The sequence below is a fragment of the Rhincodon typus genome, chromosome 7 (genome assembly GCF_021869965.1).
Source record: "Rhincodon typus isolate 14 chromosome 7, sRhiTyp1.1, whole genome shotgun sequence".
Classification (NCBI taxonomy): Eukaryota; Metazoa; Chordata; class Chondrichthyes; order Orectolobiformes; family Rhincodontidae; genus Rhincodon; species Rhincodon typus.
Window position 1 is genome coordinate 34,536,300 of NC_063338.1, and position 19,943 is coordinate 34,556,242.

At 41.9% G+C, this 19,943-nt stretch overlaps 1 protein-coding gene across 1 annotated transcript in view; it reads left to right on the top strand.

Annotated features, from left to right (window-relative positions):
* Positions 1-18,686, top strand: part of LOC109931976 (tissue factor pathway inhibitor) — a 44,768-nt gene extending 26,082 nt beyond the window's left edge. Inside the window, exons 4-5 of the mRNA XM_020531232.2 lie at positions 14,461-14,649; positions 16,946-18,686. Coding sequence (XP_020386821.2) covers positions 14,461-14,649; positions 16,946-16,962 — 206 coding nt within the window. The 3' untranslated portion in view covers positions 16,963-18,686. The remainder of the gene's footprint in view (positions 1-14,460; positions 14,650-16,945) is intronic.
* Positions 18,687-19,943: the final 1,257 nt, after the last annotated feature.

Below are 19,943 nucleotides of genomic sequence, written 5' to 3' on the forward strand. Positions count from 1 at the left end.
CCTTCTCTTTGTGGTGGACCTTCTCTTTGTGGTGGACCTTCTCTTTGCAAACTTTGTGCTGATATTGTTCTTTGGGATATCCAACATATTAACCAGTGATAAAAGGGGAAATGGAAAGTTGGTTTTATCTTGTGACTTGTGATACTGCCATGATATTGCTTCTTCTCGTGGTGAACAGGAGTGAGCGAGTATTACAGCACACCTTTGTAAATGATGCAGCCACAACAGGTTGATAATGACCAGGGTTAGTATTGAGCCCAATGGCAGGGAATCAAATGAAGCAAACTGCCTTGTTCTGGTTAGTGTTGAATTTCATTGGTGTTTTTGCAGCCAGGACAGCGATCAGCATTTTGTAACTTGAGCCTTGCAGATGGGAAAAGGTTCTTGGGGGTTTTGAGGTGATCCACAAACATCAGAATATTCAGTCTCTTGTGCTTTGATATGAATGGACCAGTTAAACTTTAAATCAATGGGTGAATCTCAAGATGTTGATGTTAGGGCACTTAGTGATGGTGATGCCATTGAAAAGGCTAATTAAATGGCTGAGATTACTCTTATTTTAGATGGTTGTTACCTTGCATTTATGCAACTTGAATCCCACCTGCCATTTATCAGTCTCTGGGCTGTTGCAATTGAGATCCGACTGCAGATTATCAGAGGAGTTTAGCAGGAATCATCACCAGATCAATTGATTTTAAGATGGATGAATGGTTATTGCTGAAGCAAATTATTGCAAAGTTTGGTAGAGTACTTGGATTGGGAGGCAGGAAGTTTAGAATTTGGTGTTTGTAAAATGCTAGCGGGGAAACCATTGTGTGGTCCCTTGAAGAGATGATGTGCTTTTTCTGTGCTTAGAGATTTAAAATGAATGTCTGTCAGCAGCAGCTTGAAAGTTTGCAAGTACACAGAGAGCACCCGAATTGAAACATTTGTATCAAAAAAATATACAGTTAGCAGGCCAAGCAGCAACATTTTTGCTAAAATAACAGGCATTTGAATTTAGCCAATCAAATTGAACCAGGTACTTAGATACCAAAAACCTATTAAATTTTTTTCTGAAGAAGGGTCCAGACCCAAAACATCAGCCTTCCTGCTCCTCTGATGCTGCCTGGCCTGCTGTGTTCATCTAGCTCTACACCTTGTTATCTTAAATTTAAGCCTGATGGTTTTGACAACATAGGACCAATCCTATTGTAAGAAATATTGATATGTCCTCAAGGGTATAAAAAGAAGGGACCCCAGAGCTAGCTGCCATCCACCAGAGCTAACAGCCCTCGGCTCTCAAGAGATTCGCTTTCTGACTGTCTCCTGTATGCTTTAGAGTTTGCACTATCTAAGTAACAATGGTACCAATGGCAGAACTAGTTAATATTCTTGACAGAAGAATCAGCAGAGAAAGCACAGAACATTCCGGAAGGCACGTAACCTGGCTGTAATTATTAAACTTATTTTTGCCAGGACTGCTTGGTATCACTCAGGAAATGAAGGGCAGCTTCTGTTATGCTTACATCAGAGCTATGATGAGGCCTAGCACTAGTTGGCTCTGCTAGAAACCAGGCCAAGCATTGCTGAACAAGTTATTGGTGATGATTTTGTTGTCTCCTCCTTGCAGCGCTTTACTGATGGATTGGAGGCAGCTCCTCCGGCAGTAAATGCCCATCTTTTCGATTTATTCTGTTTACAATGATGCCAGTGTCAGAACTATATTAGATTTCTTTGACCTTTTGGTTGAGAGATATTTGTGAGCAGTAATAGCTTAATTGAAATATTAGAATTATATTCAAACACATTTGAATGAGTGTATATTTATGATGTGCATGCATATAAACTAGATATTCTCAACAAATTGTTAGATTTCCCATCAACAGGAACCCAACATGTGTGAATAGAGTTATCTTTCAGAAACTTGGACCTTTAAAACTTGCAGAAGAGCAACATCTTTGCACCAAAATTTTTGGTGTTGCCTTTTTTTAGCTTGAGATTTACCTTGGCATTATAAGCCAAGGATGAAAGACTTGTAGACTTTTGTTCTTGTTTTGAAGGTAGATGAAAAGCATTAAAGAGGTGTTGAAAGTCAGCTAGCACCAGAGGCAGACAATCTACTTCCATTACCCTCAACTTGGATCTATAAGCTTGCTAAAAACCATTCAGTTTGCTAGGAGATTTTTTTTGTGAGGAACGAACATTTTCATAGCAGAAAAGCAGAAAGAACATACCTACGCATGGTTTGTTTTAGTTGGGCAGAGAAACATGGAAATCTGACTGAAAGTTAGCTTTGGCTTTGAGGACTATTGCACTTGGCAGCCATAACAGTGGGAAAGGCTGCAGAAGGAGAACAGTATTTGCTGAATAAGCTCAAAACAAGAGGGACTGTTTCAACTGAACTCACTTGGCAATGGATAGTTAGTTTGAGTTGAAGGCCAGTATTACAACCCATGCAGCTCAATCTTTGTTCGTGCAACCTGAAAGGTTAGAAAGGAAAAAAAAACTACAGAGGTTTAAATGAGTAGCAACAATAGACTAGGGTATGCACTGTTCAGTATGTAGATAGTATGACTTTGAATTTTAAATCATCTGGATATGTCTATTTTCGTGACAGGTTTTAAAAATTAAGTTAGTCTTTCAGAACCATGACTTTTAAATCAATGTGTGTCAGTGAGGGCATGTGACTATAAGGACACTGGAGTATGAATGGATATTTGTTTGTTCATGTTGGGGTTTTTTTAAGGAACGAGAAAACATTAAGCCATTAGAATCTAGGCTAAGCAAGTTTTGTTTAATTTAGTGAAAAAGCTTTTGTATTCAGTTCGAAGGAGACCTGACTAGGGTCAGAAACCAGTATAGACTCTCCTAGAAAAGGTGATTGTTACCTCCATGAGAATTCAGTCAAACTTCCAGGCCACAAATCTTTGGTTAGAACTCTGCTGATCGTTAAAAGTCTAAGGATGATCTAACCATTCACAGATCATAGAATCCCTACAGTGTGGAAACAGGCCTTTTCGGCCCAACAAGTCCACACCAACCCTCAGAGCATCCTGCCCAGACCCATTCTGCATAACGCACCTAATCTGCACATACCTGAACACTACGGGCAATTTAGCATGGCCAATCCACCTAGACTGCACATCTTTGGACGGTGGGAGGAAACCGGAGCACCCAGAGGAGACCCACGCAGACCCGGGGAGAACGTGCAAACTCCACAGAGACGGTCGCCCGAGGGTGGAATCAAACCCGGGCCCCTGGCGCTGTGAGACAGCAGTGCTAACCACTGAGCCACCGTGCTGCCCTGTAACTCAGTTGTGTGAGTTTTCCAGGCTAAAGTTCCCATAACAGGAATTGAGGAGAAACAATTCAATCAAATCCTACAAATTGGACAGGGAAGGGAAATTTCTCTGGAGATAGTAAGAACTGCCGATGCTGGAATCTGAGATAACACAGTGTGGAGCTGGATGAACACCGCAGGCCAGGCAACATCAGAGGTGCAGGAAAGCTGATGTTTTGGGTCAGGACTCTTCTTCAAAAAGGTCCCCATCCGAAACATCAGCTTTCCTGCTCCTCTGATGCTGCCTGGCCTGCTGTGTTCCTCCAGCTCCATACTGTGTTATCTAAATTCCCTGGATTTTGGTTAACTGTAAAAGTGGGTGATTGGATGGGACTTTGTTTTTGAAATCATTCACTTTTTTTTTATTTTGTGTAGTAAACTTCTGTTTTATTATTGAAACTAAATCTGCAACCTTGCATGCTTATTATTTAGTGAAAGTCTGACATGTTTTCAAAATAAAATGAAATATGATCTATCAAGCCAGATTTCATTGTGGTTCTGACCTGAGCGGTAGTAACATTAGGTGGGATCACAGCGCTATATGATTGATATTCTCCATCGTATCATTCAGTTGTTCTATCAGTTTAGCAAGATAGCAGACATGTATGTTCCTCATTAACTTGATTAATGCTCAAAGTACCTTCCACAACATTTCTTCAGATAATCATACAGAGTTACTGTTTATTCAATTGTACATCTTAGTCAATGATTTCTACAGAGGTGGGGTACTTCAAGAATCAAAGTATCTGTAAATAGCTTATTTGTTGTAATAAATCTGATGGGGATAAAAACTGAATCCATGTAGCCAATAGCATCCAGATTGAGATTTGAACAAACAAAAGTCTTAAAACACAGCCAGAAAGAGACGCTGCGGTTTTAATAATTAAACCTTCATTAGAAAGCCACCTGTTTTAATCAGACTGGAGGATGTTTGTTGGAACACGAGGGAATAAGTGTTGTTCTCAACATTCTAACTTAAGATGCCATCAGGTTCTATTCTGGTGTCTATTTACTCTTCTGTAGAACTGCACTCTGGCCAGGTTTAAGGTATAATACCATGATGCCATAAATCCATCTTGTTCAACTGGTACTACAGTGCCATCACCTCAGCATCTTAGTGAACCTGGAAGGCTGCCCACCTCACACAAATGACATTGACTCTTAGCCTGCATCATGGATAGCAATTACAAAATTGCCATTTAAAAAAAAGATATTTAGTGCTCCAATTATTATAGGCAATTCAAACTGATTGCTGATTGTCAGGGAAAAAAAAAAACCCATCTGACTCACTAACATCCTTTAGGGAAGGAAACTGCTAACCTTACCTCATCTGACCTACATGTGACTCCAGACCCACCATGATGTGGTTGACTCTTATCTGCCATCTGGGCAATTAGGGATGTGCAATAAATGCTGGCTGAGCCAATGACGTCCTCATCCTGTGAAAAAAAAAATAAACAATTTTTTTTTGCCTCAGGTATTTGCACTTTTGTCAAAGTGTGGGTATTGTCAGGTCTCTTTATATTTTGATGGCCATTTACAGGACAAGAAGAAAGTGACTACCATTAACCAGCCAATATTCATTAAATATGCAACAACTGCCCTGCCACATTCTCTCTCCCCACTGGCTCTGGGACCTCTAGATCTTTTGCAAATCTTTGTTACCAGCTTGTTGAGTTCCTACAAAGTTACTGTTTCTTTTAAGTTTCTTGGTTACAATGCCCACTGCTTACAGTGGACAGAAAACACTGACACCAACACATCTGCTATAGAATTTGAGAACAATACTAAAACATTGTTGGTGTTATCCCTTTACACACAATAAAACTGGAGCATGCAATGCTTCCTCTCATTGAATAATTTCTCCTTTTAACTTGTCTCACTTGCTCCAAGTAAATGTTTCTATAGGTAGCTGCATGGGTCGTAAACTATTATATTCCTGCTCTGCTTCTGTTCCAAACTTCTGTTCATATTCAACGCAAAATGTTAATGCTATTTCTACCTTCACTGATGCTATCAGATGTGCTGAATTTTTCTACCAATTCCTGTTTTCGTTTTCAAAGTTACTTTATTTGTCCATTGAAGTCATCCTCACTGAACTCTAAATAAATTTTGATCTTCTTAATTTAATTTTGATCTTCTTATTTTTTTCTCTGATTCATGCTTGTGAAACTTTTTGGCATCAGGTCCATGCATGAAACAGAGTTAGAAAAAAGTACTCTTAGCAATAGGAAGGTATAATGATAGTGAATCAGCAGCATGCTTTCCCATCAACAGTGCTTCATCCAAAGATTAAAATTATAATGATTCCTATTGACTTGACTAAGTTACCAATGAAGTGCGCTGTGAGTAGTTACATGTATTTTATGAGTGAAAAAAGGATGTGGAAAATAACATAGCTCAAACAAGGGGCAGACATTTAAATTTAAATGAATGAAGTGAGCTATGGAGAGATGCGTGGCAGAATCACGCTAGAGATCTAGCAAGGCCTGTCTCAAAGTCAGAAGCACCTCAGTCTCTTTTATGCATTTAACAAGCAGCAAGGTGAATTTCTCACTGTGCAGCATCGAGTTACCAAGGGGATGATTGTTTGTAACTGCCTTGTTAACAGCCAAACTCACCTCATTAGTGTTCAGTTTCCGATCTAACCATATCTACTGAACAAGCCACATATCATGAATAAAGAAGGGTCACTTCACTCAAAGCGTGAACTCTGCTTTCTCTCTCCACACAGATGCTGTCAGACCTGCTAAGCATCTCCAGCAATTTGTTTTTGCTTCAGATTTCCAGCATCCACAGTTCTTTGTTTAATTGGAAATGTCAAGAATTCTTGACACGGAAGATAGTACAGGGACCTGGCAACTTCAACTTGCCACTTGGTCCAATGGTCCTCCATGTTGGACTCTGGGCACCAACATTGCAGGAAATGCCACAGGGGCACCAGCCACGTGCATCCTCCATCCACAGATATTGGCAACGTGTGGCAGTCTCTAAGGGCCCTCATGGGTCACATCTGATCCACTTATGTTATGCTTATATACTTTTTTTGTGCTGCACGTCTGCATTAGCAAATATTATTGTAATACTGCTACAAAGAAACAGGGACCTGAACTCAACTCATGGACTGGATCAGGCTGCATTTCCAGCCTGTGTGCTTGCTTTCGTAGACTTATTCACTCTGCCTATCTGGATGTTCACAGCATCCCTGTCTTGCACTGACTTTCTGACCATTGTGCTCTGACAGCCGGTGACATCAGGGTCACATTACTAGCTTTGCCGTGTACTGTTGTTGCAAAGCCAGGAATTTTGCCATAGTTCTCACCAGGACATAGTCAAGTCAAGGGACATAGCTTTCACTCAGGCAGCCCTGGGACAGTAATTCAAGGGCAGCCTGTAACTCCAATGCAGGTTCGTGACACGGTCATTTGCACACTTGTGTGGTTAGAGTTAGGAACCTCTCCCCCAGTAAGGAGTCAAATGTTAGGCAGTGTACCACCATATTGGGGTCTGTTTCCTCTTGCAATGAGAAGCAGGTCTTAAGGGAGATGAAAGTGGGTGGCACAGCTGCTAATTTTGGTGCAGGTGGGGAGGTGCCCTGAGTGAGTAGGCAGTGCAGAAGGCTTGTAGGGTTCGTGGTGTCAGGGGTTGAGGGGGTGACAGCGAGTGAGGGCAGATGTTGCAGGAAACAAGAGTGATACAGCACGGGCAGTGGGTACAGTAACAGTGAATGTGAGATATCAAAGAGAAAATGGCGTCTCTAATGCTGGCGGAGTGGAGCAGGTCATTGTCCACTTTCATGCAGAGCTGTGTATTCCCAAGCGGTAACCTTGGACCATGAAGTAGTGCATTGGCCTCCACTGCTGCTCCTGGGGAGAGTGAATGTCCTGCCTGTACACCAAAACATCCAGGTCCCTGCCTACAACGAAAGGCGACCCTGTCTCCCTCATATGCACACACTCACACTTCCTCCCTCACAATCTTTCTCGCTCAGACTCTCTCACTCTTTTTCCGGCTCATTCTCGTGCTCTCGCTTGTGCGCTCACACTCGCACTCTCTGCCTCACTCCGGAGGGCAGCTCCAACACTTCGAATGCAGCCCTCACTGCATCTCCCCCACCCAAACTGCTCACTGTCTCATTCCGCTGACCCACTTGGAAACTCATACCCTGACTTGCTTGCTGTCATCCCTTCCCCCAGAAGACTCTCTCCTGCTGCATAAAAGAACAGACATTTGCACAGCTCACTGCTTTTCCAATTAGGGACCATTTCACTTCTGGGTTGGCTACTGATAGACTGTCTGATTGCAGATTCTTCCCCATGTACTTGTCTGTATTGGAAAGCAGGCTAGGGAAGAACCAAGAGCCCAGAGACTGCCTGTTGGTCAAACATGGTCTGTAGTATTCTATTTAACTTTCATAATGAGATTTAAATAAATTAGAACTACAGCCTGAATTCTGAAAGGTCTTTCAAGTCCTGCTTACAAGGCCATTCCTGGCATAAGATGGTTTTCACATGTTTCACAGCATGTATCAACTTGCTCACAGTAAACAGAAAAGAGTAATGTTTAATATAGAGAGTGGATTCAGTCAGTCCGGATTCACCAGATTGTGACTTCTAGCTGACTGGACACTTGTCTCCTGGTTTGTTCTGTTGACTGAAGTTCTTCATTTGTCACCTTGTCTCATTGCACACCCGGTTACTAAGAATTACTGCTTATCAACTCTTGGTAATGCTAGCCGCTCCTTTATTACATCCCTGAGCTTTGATTTGTCAAAGCATAGACACGATATGATTAGTCTCAGATTAGTTAGGTAGTACATGCCTGGTTTCTTAAGGTTATCTTACGAATATCACTTCCTGGTTCTCTAAGACAACAAGGTGCAGGGCTGGATGAACACAGCAGGCCAAGCAGCACCATGGGAGCAGAGAGGCTGACGTTTCGGGCCGAGACCCTTCATCAGAAAAGGGGGAGGGGAAGGGGGTTTTGAAATAAATAGGGAGAGAGTGGGAGGCGGATAGAAGAGGGATAGAGGAGAGGATAGGTGGAGAGGAAACAAACAGGTCGAAGAGGCGGGGATGGGGCCAGGAAAGGTGAGTGTAGGTAGGGAGTTAGGAAGGGGATAGGTCAGTCCAGGGAGGACGGACAGGTCAAGGGGGCGGGATGAGGTTGGTCGGTAGGAGATGGAGGTGCGGCTTGAGGTGGGAGGAGGGGATAGGTGGGAGGAAGAACAGGTTAGGGAGGCAGGGACGAGCTGGACTGGTTTTGGGATGCGGTAGGGGGAGGGGAGATTTTGAAACTTGTGAAATCCACATTGGGCGGAATATGAGTTGCTGTTCCTGCAACCTTCGGGTGGCATCGTTGTGGCACTGCAGGAGGCCTAGGATGGACATGTCGTCTGAGGAATGGGAGGGGGAGTTGAAATGGTTCGTGACTGGGAGGTGCAGTTGTTTGTTGCGAACCGAGCGTAGGTGTTCTGCAAAGCGGTCCCCGAGTCTCCGCTTGGTTTCCCCGATGTAGAGGAAGCCACACCGGGTACAGCGGATGCAGTATACCACATTGGCAGATGTGCAGGTGAACATCTGCTTGATGTGGAAAGTCTTCTTGGGGCCTGGGATGGGGATGAGGGAGGAGGTATGGGGGCAGGTGTAGCACTTCCTGCGGTTGCAGGGAAAAGTGCCGGGTGTGGTGGAGCTGGAGGGGAGTGTGGAGCGGACAAGGGAGTCACCGGAGAGAGTTGTCCCTCCGGAAAGCAGATAAGGGTGGGGAGGGAAAGATGTCTTTGGTGGTGGGGTCGGATTGCAGATGGCGGAAGTGTCGGAGGATGATGTGTTGGATCCGGAGGTTGGTGGGGTGGTACGTGAGGACGAGGGGGATTCTTTTTTGGTTCTTATTGCGTGGACGGGGTGTGAGGGATGAGGTACGGGAGATGTGGGAGACACGGTTGAGGGCGTTCTCGACCACCGAGGAGGGGAAGTTACGGTCCTTGAAAAACGAGGACAACTGAGATGTACGGGAGTGGAATGCCTCATCCTGGGAGCAGATGCGGCGGAGGCGAAGGAATTGGGAATAGGGGATAGCATTTTTGCAGGAAGGTGGGTGGGAGGAGGAGTATTCTAGGTAGCTGTGGGAGTCGGTGGGCTTGAAATGAATATCGGTTTCTAGGTGGTTGCCCGATATGGAGACAGAGAGGTCCAGGAAGAGAGAGGTGTTAGAGATGGTCCAGGTAAACTTAAGGTTGGGGTGGAAGGTGTTAGTGAAGTGTATGAACTGTTCGAGCTCCTCGTGGGAGCACGAGGCGGCGCCGATACAGTCATCAATGTAACGGAGGAAGAGGTGGGGTTTAGGGCCGGTGTAGGTACGGAAGAGGGATTGTTCCACGTAACCTACAAAGAGGCAGGCGTAGCTTGGGCCCATGCGGGTACCCATGGCTACCCCCTTTGTCTGTAGGAAGTGGGAGGAATTGAAAGAGAAGTTGTTGAGTGTGAGGACGAGTTCGGCTAAGCGGATGAGGGTATCAGTGGAGGGGGACTGGTCGGGCCTGCGGGACAGGAAGAAGCGGAGGGCCTTAAGGCCATCTGCATGAGGAATGCAGGTGTAGAGGGACTGGACGTCCATGGTAAAGATGAGGTGTTGGGGTCCGGGGAATTGGAAAGGGAACCCTGCAGCCCAATGGTATCAATGTGGATTTCACAAGTTTCAAAATCTCCCCTCCCCCTACCGCATCCCAAAACCAGTCCAGCTCGTCCCTGCCTCCCTAACCTGTTCTTCCTCCCACCTATCCCCTCCTCCCACCTCAAGCCGCACCTCCATCTCCTACCGACCAACCTCATCCCGCCCCCTTAACCTGTCCGTCCTCCCTGGACTGACCTATCCCCTTCCTAACTCCCTACCTACACTCACCTTTACTGGCTCCATCCCCGCCTCTTCGACCTGTTTGTTTCCTCTCCACCTATCCTCTCCTCTATCCCTCTTCTATCCGCCTCCCACTCTCTCCCTATTTATTTCAAAACCCCCTTCCCCTCCCCCTTTTCTGATGAAGGGTCTCGGCCCGAAACGTCAGCCTCTCTGCTCCTATGATGCTGCTTGGCCTGCTGTGTTCATCCAGCCCTGCACCTTGTTGTCTCAGATTCTCCAGCATCTGCAGTTCCTACTATCCTGGTTCTCTAAGATGTCAGGCATTTGTGGGAGCATGCTTTTCCCTGTTAATTTACTAAGTTTATAACTCGCTAGTAATATAGCGGGCAGTGTCTTTTGTATGACTGCTCGACAATATCTCCTTACGTCACCTCCTGATGATTAAATGTCAAATTGATATAATCAAAGTGTTCTGGAGAGTTAGAGTCTAGCAGTATATTACTGTTAGTACCTTGAATATAAAAAAAACTTTAAAAATAACAACTGAGTACAAGTTGTTTCAACAAAACCTATGCAGATTATTTATAGACTTCACGGAGATAACCAGTGTCTTTAAACTGAGGTAATATACACATAAGATTCAGCATAGTAGATTTGATCAATATATATAAAAGGTCAAAATAATGACATAACTACAAAACTATTTACAGATCCTACTTTCAAACAACTTTTTGTTACATACTTTCTTTTAAAGAATCTGATATTACTTAAGGCAGCCCAGGGTGAAAGATCAGTCAGTTTGAAACATGTCTGTTTCAAGCTAAAGTTGTTTCACCAAGTGCCCTCACATTTGACCTGTAAGATCCCTTTCCTAACGAACATTTGTGAACCAGATGGGTTTTCCCCAACAATCTACAGTGGTTTCATGGTCATCATTAGACTCCTGATTTCAGATATTTAATAAATTCAAATTCCACCATCTGCTATGGCAGGATTCAAATCCAGGTCACTAGAACATTAGCCGGGTCGTTGCATTAATCGTCTACCCATATGTTGAAGGTAGGATGGAGACAGGGCAACAACTTTCACGTTCAATTCTCCAGCTGTTACTCCTTGCAAGTGTGGATGCAATTCCCTGTAAACTGCATGTTTCAAAATCATTAAATAAGTCTTAGGAGGCATTGCAATACGTTTGTTATATGGCTTCCAGTGTAATAGAATTTCTACTAGATGCAGTTCTGAGCTGGGTTCAGCGGTAAGTCAGCTGCAACATTGTAATAGCACCTTATGATTGCCAAACCTGTCCTTCTGTTGCAGTACTTTAAATACTGCTGTTGGCTTTCACATGAACTGGCAAAAGAGCTGAGGAATTTATGGAATCTGATAGATGATATACAGCAGAATAAATCCTGATACTTGACCAGTTTTATTTGCATGTGCGACTAACTTTAAATAATGTTGCATTTTTAAAGAAATTTGCTCATTCCTTGGGAGGGAAATGTCATGATTCTTTTAATCTGAGGCTCCATAAAATTTCATAGAAATGATTGGACTGTTACAGACCACATTTTGTACCACAGTAATGATTTACATTTTGTACTGAGAAATACAACACTGATGTAAGATATTCTGGGTCATGTGCCTTCATCCGTTTGAGCGGTCTCTGATACTAATTTATTAGTTTAGTCGATCAGATAGCAGATAAAGGCAGGAATGAGTTCCGATGCTGGAAAACGTTCAGTTTATCTCACCGTTTCATCAATTTAGCAGTTCAAGAAAAGGAATGCTTCAGCACATTCTTCAGATGCTCTCCGAACTTAGTCTAGGTCCTGACATTAATACAAGTGCCCATGCAGCATTTCAGGACTTGGGAATCATTTCACGGATTCCTGATTTGTTCCAGTTCTTTCCACAATTTTTTTTCCCACGTGTAAGTAAATGAGAAATATGAAAATCTGGGGACTTTTTGGGTCCCCAGGGGCTTGCCTGCCTTGCTCACAGGCCCTTCTTTGCACTGTGGTGCCTACAATAGTGCCCATTCTAGCCGCCACAGGGAGGCTGCTTCCACAAGCAGGTACCAGCTTCAATGTGGCGGAGTTACCACCCTGCCATCAGTGAAATGCCAGTAGCAGCCATGTAAAATGGACCAAACTCCTTCCTGGAGTGGGCAGCCAGTAGGAGTGATGGCATCAGGGAGCCCTCCTGAGCTGCTTAGATTGATGGAAAAATTGTCAAGTACTGCGCAGAAACATTTTGAAATTTTGCAACTAAAAATGGATTATCTTACATGTGGTTAAGACTCTCCCGGACTTTTCAATATTGTTCATTATAAGTTATATACACTTTCCTGAGGGTAGAAAATCTCATTTTCTCCTTTCCCAGGAGCTCAGTCTTTTCTTCCATGGCCAATATGTTGTATTGGCTTCTCTCGTCCTCTCGTGGAGGTGAGACCACAAACAGGTCAACCCATGTTCTTGTCGAATGGTGCTCACTTCAACTCTCCTGCTGCTGCACTAGAAAGAATGGCTGAAAAGAAACACACCAGACAACAGGCCAAGCAGCATCATAGGAGCAGAAAGCCTTTCTGCTCCTATGATGCTGCTTGGCCTGCTGTGTTCATCCAGCTCTGCACCTTGTTGTCTCGGATTTTCCAGCATCTGCAGTTCCTACTATCTCACACCAGACAACCAGCCTGCTTCATTTTCTTTTAATGATGTTGCCAGCAACGTCACTCCATGGCCCCACTTCCAAACAGAATTCCAAGGGACTGGCAAAATTTCCTCCGGAATGTCAGCAAATTGGGCCTATGCTTTCCCTCTCCCTTCACCCTCACCAGCTTGCCATAATCCCACCCACTGTTTGATTTTGGAGATTTCTCCTCCGTTATCAGACACATGGTAGGCAGTAAAACACTTCAGACAGCAACAGTATAACACCTCAATCTCCCGCAAGGAAAGGACTTATTTTATTAACCTCTGTCTCTCTTTGACTAGCCAAAAGAAACACAGTGGAGTTCCCCTGCTCTGTTGGTGGCCTTCAGAAGGAGTGTACCTTTTGAGTTTTGGGCTTTCTATTCTGCTTTAAGGTTTCACACCACCTATTCTGATGAAAGCCGGTGAATTTCCTCATTAGCAGTGGTTTGCTCCCTCTTTTGAGTGTGGGAACCACAATAGGCCACTTTTATGCTTTTCAGCTTTTCCCACCAATTAGATGGATCCCCTGAATCCCCAGCTCTGTTTATCTGTCTTGGTTCAGCATCTCTTGTTTGCAAGGATCTGGTTGAGATCATTGAATAAGCAGGATCACCACCATTTGTGGAGCTTTATTTTACAAAATGGTTCTTGCGTGATTGTTCAAAAGGCGGGGGTAGGTCAGTATAAGCCGGCAGAGTGTTAATATTAACCTGCACAGACAGCTGCTCGTTCACTACCCAAAAAAAAACAGTGGCTCATGCCACACGTTTTTTTTTTAACATGTATGCTATGTCTCCCAAGATTGGGAGTGCAACTTTTACGAGAGTGGGATTTTGAGTTTTATTGAAGGAGGAAAGACTGGAAGACCTAGGCACCAATTAGACTGCATTGATAGAATATATCATTTTACAATTTCAAAAAATATACGTACTGCCAGGAACGTGAGGAAATTAAAGATTGTGAGAACTTAACAAGGAGAAAAGCAACTGAGAAAGCTGATAAAACAATGAGAGATAAAGGAAAAAAAATACTCATACTGTCAGTTGATTGGCACAGAGACAAGTAAGGCTTAAAGGACAAGGAAAGGGCATTTCTATCCTAACAGCTTTGGACAGGTGTTAAGATCCCCTTGCCTAGGTTAAGAAACTTTGCTATCTGCCTTGGGCCGTTCATCTCCTACACAACTCCCTTACCCTGTTAAAATCAGAGCTTGATTCTGTTCTCTGATACAAAACACCGAAACATAGTTTGTAGGTTAAATTAAACATACAATCAAAATTTGGGCATGTTTAATGTGGGGGCAGAAAAAAAGGAGTTTCTCAATTGATACGGTAGGGATTAACGAAAGCACTATGGGATTGTTCCTGGGAGCTGTGAGGTTATGATGAGCATTTCCATCAAGTCTGTTTGATATTGAAAATGGTGCATTGCTGATTCATTTATCGAGCACTGAGGGTAGAGTAGGTGTTCACGGCAGTTTGTAGAAGATTACCTTAATCACAATTGATCTTGAAATTATTTTACTGTTAATTTCTGATCTTAAACATGTCAAGATTAATTGTTTTGCTATCTCTATCTTTATCTCAACAGGTTTGCAATCTTCAGATCTTCCAAATCTCTGTATGGACCCTGCAGACAAGGGTAATTGTAACAAATCCATAACCAAATACTTCTACAATAATTCCACTGGCAACTGTGAGACCTTTATTTACAGTGGATGTGGAGGAAATCTGAACAATTTTAAAACCAAGCAGCTGTGTCACAGGACCTGCAGAAAAGGTATACTCATAAGAGGCTCTTGTTTCAATCATTGTGTGAAAGCAAAATACCACAAGTGCTGGGAACCTAAAATAAAAACAAAAAATGTTGGGAGTATCGGAGTTGTGATGAAAGATCACAGATCTGAAATATTAATTTTACTCTTCACTCCTCAGATGCTGCCTGATCTACTGAGCATTGTATTTTTTGCATTTTCTGTTCTTGCCTCTGCTGTTGTGCTGCTTAATCCTGTAAAATTAGGAGATAAAGTTAACTATTGCAGAATGGTCTGAGTTATAATTATCATAGTGCCACAAATTGTGGAAGTAATGTTAATAATGCTGTATAAATGTATTTTAATTATTGACCAAATAAATGAAGATTGGGGATGCAATTAAAAATCTTTTAGGATATACTCAGCAGTTCTGGATTCATTCTCAGAATGTGGGTATCTCTGTTAAGGCCAGAATTTACTGATCAACCCTAATTACTATTGGGAAGATAGCAGTGAATTCTTCACATATTAAAAATAATTTAGCCTGGAAATTTGCAGGCAAAATACCTAACTTTCATTTTGAGATGAATGTTGAACTAATTTCACGGTGATGCATGTTTTATATTGAAGAAACCCCAAACTATTTTTATATAAATTTTGTTCAGCTGAAGCTTAAACATGGACAGGTTAAACTAATAAACACAGTGATAAACCCAAAAACAGCTTTTTGAACAGCATTGGACTGCACTTTCTTAACTACATGTTGTGCATTTTTTTTTTGAAATTGTAACTCCACTGCAAGCTAACTATAAAGTCAACTCAATGTTATTGGGTATTTCCCCTCCTCCTTGATTTGAGGTTCATCATTGAACCAAAGAGCAACAACACCCTCTACTGTTCAGAAAGACATTACAGGAACTTCTTATTTGAGTGGAAATCACTCTTTGGGAATAGCTAATTTTAAATGATCAGATGTAGGTCCCACAATACAAGTGGCATTCTGGCTTTTGGAAGCTTTAGGCTACCAGTAACTTAATTCCTTGAACAGGTGAAAATTTTTGTAGGTACATTTTACAGTGAAAGGCAGAAATGACAAATGTGAACGTTCAACAGCATAAATTATTTATTATTGAACAATTCTTTGCAATCTGTCTATTTACCATCCAACCTAACTCAACCAGTTCCTCATTTTGCAATGGACGACAAATTTGATCACTTCCAATCAGTTTATTGTATATGACATAGAAAATTCATGAAATACTTTGAGCTAGATAGTACAGTGCCACATATGCATACAGAGTAAAAATAAACATTCTATTCCAATAGAATAACAAATACCTGGTTTTCAAGCAACACACACTTCATCTCATGAGGGAAGATTTAAAATCATAGGGAGCACATTTTAAAAAATTTTTCCTGTTCTCAAGCTTTTCCAACATTTCCTTGCTCTTTGAAATGTTTTATTTTGCTGTCTTGCAGTTAACAATTCCTTTTGGTTATTTATACAGCAATTGTGAAAGTGCTGTGATCAAAAGAAGACTTCCTGGTGGATTTCTAATGTAATTACCGTATTAAAGTCAGGAAATATTTTATTGCAAGTGATCTACACCACTCCACCCCCAGACTATTCTGATAAATGCAGTGGAGTGAATTTATTACAAACAGTGAAGAACATTCATCTTAGAAAAAGAACCTTTCTCTTTCTAATGTGTCGGGTGGCTTTCTTAGTTTAGTTGGTTGGGATATCGTCCTCAGACCAGCTTATAGCCTGTGAGATCTTTACATTATGGAAACAGCATAATAAGAGGAAATTCTTCTTGACCGGCTTCAGTTGAGCAATAAAACTTCTATCAAACTATTAAAGAACAAACTAATTTAGTCAGTCTATATTTTTCTTCACAAAAAGGATATTGAATGAAAAATAATCCTTAAACACTCCCCTTTAACCCCATTCTAAACTGAAGGACTATTTTGGAATATGTCACACCAATCTATTTTAAGTGTGGAACTTTGGCTTCATTCATAAATGCATGTTTAATCCAGGGGAGTGATATGCCTGTCTTGCTTGTTAGTGCAATTTGTCAAACTAGCAACTATCTTCTAATTGGAATTTCTGAATGTCTTCAAAATGACTCTGCATGAGGCCTATGAAGGCTCCATGTTACACCTCTCCCAGTTTTACTGAACATCTCCTTGATTATGTCTTTATGCGTTCCTCAGTCTGTTGGTAGTTTTGGTAATTGAAGAAAACACATCAATCAATTGTACAAGCAAATTTAAATACATTTCAAAACAATCAAACTTCTTTATTTTATCTTTCAGGAACCAGAAGGCAATAGCCCTGAATTGCCAGAAAATACATGAAACATTCAAACTCTAAAAGGAATCTGATTGTCACAGGATGCCTTGCAATCTCTTGGAATTTAATTTACTCTTAACCCGTAACTGTCACACTCTGCACTTTTTAACCTCCTTTTGTTAGATTTGTTTCTTGTTTGCAAAAGTAGTGCTAATCAGCGCAGTAACATGTTATCATATCACCAGCTAACATCTGCAAATTTGTATCCACCGTAACAGGGCCAGCCCTGTGGGCAACGTCAGAAAGATGCAGTTATTGTTGAACCTGAGAAAGTCTTGCTAACAGGTGTCATTGGTTATGGCAAATTGTTAGGATGCTTGCAATGGCAACTTTGTAATGCTAAATTGACACACCTAGATGGAAACTGAAAATATTCAACAAACTTCATGTTCACTTCAGATGGAACTTTCTTCTTTCTTTAAACATAAGTCAGAGTGAGCTTAGACATTTCATTACAAATTCCATTACCATATTGATTGTCCAGCAAAAATGTTCTTATTGAATGCAGTAGTATACAGGTAGCTGGTTAATTCAGTTGGCTGGTTTGTAATACAGTGATGCCAATAGCATGGGTCCAGTATGTTAGCTCAAGTCACCATGGAGGTCCGCCTTCTCAAACTTGACCCTTTTCCGAGGTGTGATGACCCTCCAGTTAAACTCACCATTTGCCTCTCTAATGAGAGGGCAGCTCTGTGGTCCTCTGGAACTATGGCAACTCTACCAAATCTTACATACCGCTCTGATGTTTGGGATTTAATCATTTGTTTGTGTATTAATACAGCCAGTTTAAAGTACATGAGCATGAATACATATTGTTCGTAACCTTATGTTTTTATGCTCTTTGTAAAAACTGACTGCTTATTTTATTCTTACTTCTTAGCTTAGCAGATGACTTTTAGTACGATACAAAATACTGAAGACCCAATTCTTGCTGCTACTGTACACTGGAAATCTTTACATTTAACATTCAAGATACCTCTGATTACCTGCAAAGGCAAGGTAATCAGAGGTATAACAGGCACTTTTCAGGACCAAAAAATGACAGAAGTAAACAATGTTTGGCTCTTACTGTCATTAACTGCTGCATTATCCACGGCAATGCCTCTACCAATCAGAGTTCACTTGCCAACCAACCCGCACACTCCTCTCATACAGTATAATTGTCAATTTTCCCTTTGAACTGGTATTCTTGTGAATTGCCCTGATGACAACAAAATGTGTCTTTACTTCAGCAATAGCAAGAATTCTTTGGTAATATGAATTTTATAAGTGAAAATGGGTTAGGGTACCGGTCTATCAAAATAGGCTGCTATTAGAACAAGAGTTTCAGATAATTAGCTTGTGTGTGTCACAACACTGTGCAGTTATACTATTACCATCTTTTAAATAAAATCAAAATTGCAATGTCATTAATGGTAGTGGTTCACAGGGCATTTTTTTTTAATTAGATTAAGCATGTTTGATATAATTTAATGCAATATAGGATTCCATGGCATTACAACATGAGTTCTGAAAGAAAATGCACAGCTTTGTATTTCAATCTGAAGGGTAATTATTCTTTTTATGGCCATTGTACAAGTAATTATTTTGTCACTGTGGCAAAAATGCTATTGTACATCTGCCTCAATTACAGTATTGATATAGCAAATCAGAAAAAGAAATGCTCTGCTATTGTGATTATAAAGTTTTTCAATAATCTGTGAATGTGTTTTAGCTTTATTTAATATTTCAGAGATTTTATCAAATATTAGTGTAAAAATAAAAGTGATAAGGTAACAAAAATTCCCCTCCACCTTTCCCTGAAGCCATTAAAACGTGTTGCCCCTTGCTTCTATAGGCATGATCATTCCTCAGTGCCTTGGAAGATTGGCCACTCCCTGTGAGTCTGGATTCTGTGAAGAATCTAAGGAAGATTAGGATCAGGGTTTTGAAATTGGTCTGTGGTCTCAGACAGAGCAGGCAGCCATGCAATTTTGCATGGCCTAGTTCACAACCACAATCCTGATACCAAGTCGTTTTCAATATGCGAGCCCTCAAGATAGCCATATGAGTCTAATTCTTCATTCTACACTCCATAGCCTGCTCCTGTGCTGATGGCAATTTTTAATGGAAGCAGGCAATATCAGTCCACACCACATTCAAGCAATCTGGATGGATTCAAGGAGCAAATGGTAGGGAGCAAATGTGGAGAGAATGGAGATATGGGAAATCACGTGAGGGATACCCTGCTCTTCCTGATCCAGATCTGCCGTTGGACCACTGCTGCAGCTGCTGGCCATCCCCTGGAGACAGTGCTTCTCCAGAATCATCACCAAGTCAAAGCACCATTTTAAAATGAAGAAAACAAAGCTTTACCTGGCCTTTTCCGCCTGTTTCTATCTTCACCATTAGGCAGTGGCCCCTGCCGATACCCGAGTATTAAAAAGCCGCCCATTGATTCCCCCAGCACCAGTGGCCTGCCCACTATCCCTGATTGGACAATGGTCACATCTCCATTCCTGGTGCCAAGACTATTCAGTCTGAGCTCTGACCATTTAGCTGACATTTGTAATTCGGTAGAGACAAGATTGAACTGGAAACCTTCTAGTCTGTCTGTCTTGGGTATATACTGCTTTTATCAATTGGGTTATCAGGGAAATGTTCTCCTTTGGCCCCTGCACATTAAAGCCAGTCCCTCTTCCCCCAACTACATACAGCTATCAGCACCTTGTCTCCATCCAACACTCACACGAGTCAGCCACTCCCTCAACACACAGGGTGAAATCTTGTGGCATATCCAGATAAATGCCTCTTTCACGGTCGTACTCCAACCTCCCCAGACAGCCAACAACTGAGCTCAATGCAACAACTCAGTTGCTCTTCTGTCGCAACATAATTCCCAACACAAGGAAAGCAGCTCCCATTTATTCTAAATCCACCAGGAAGACTACCTCATCCACTGCACATCACCTTTGACCGCTC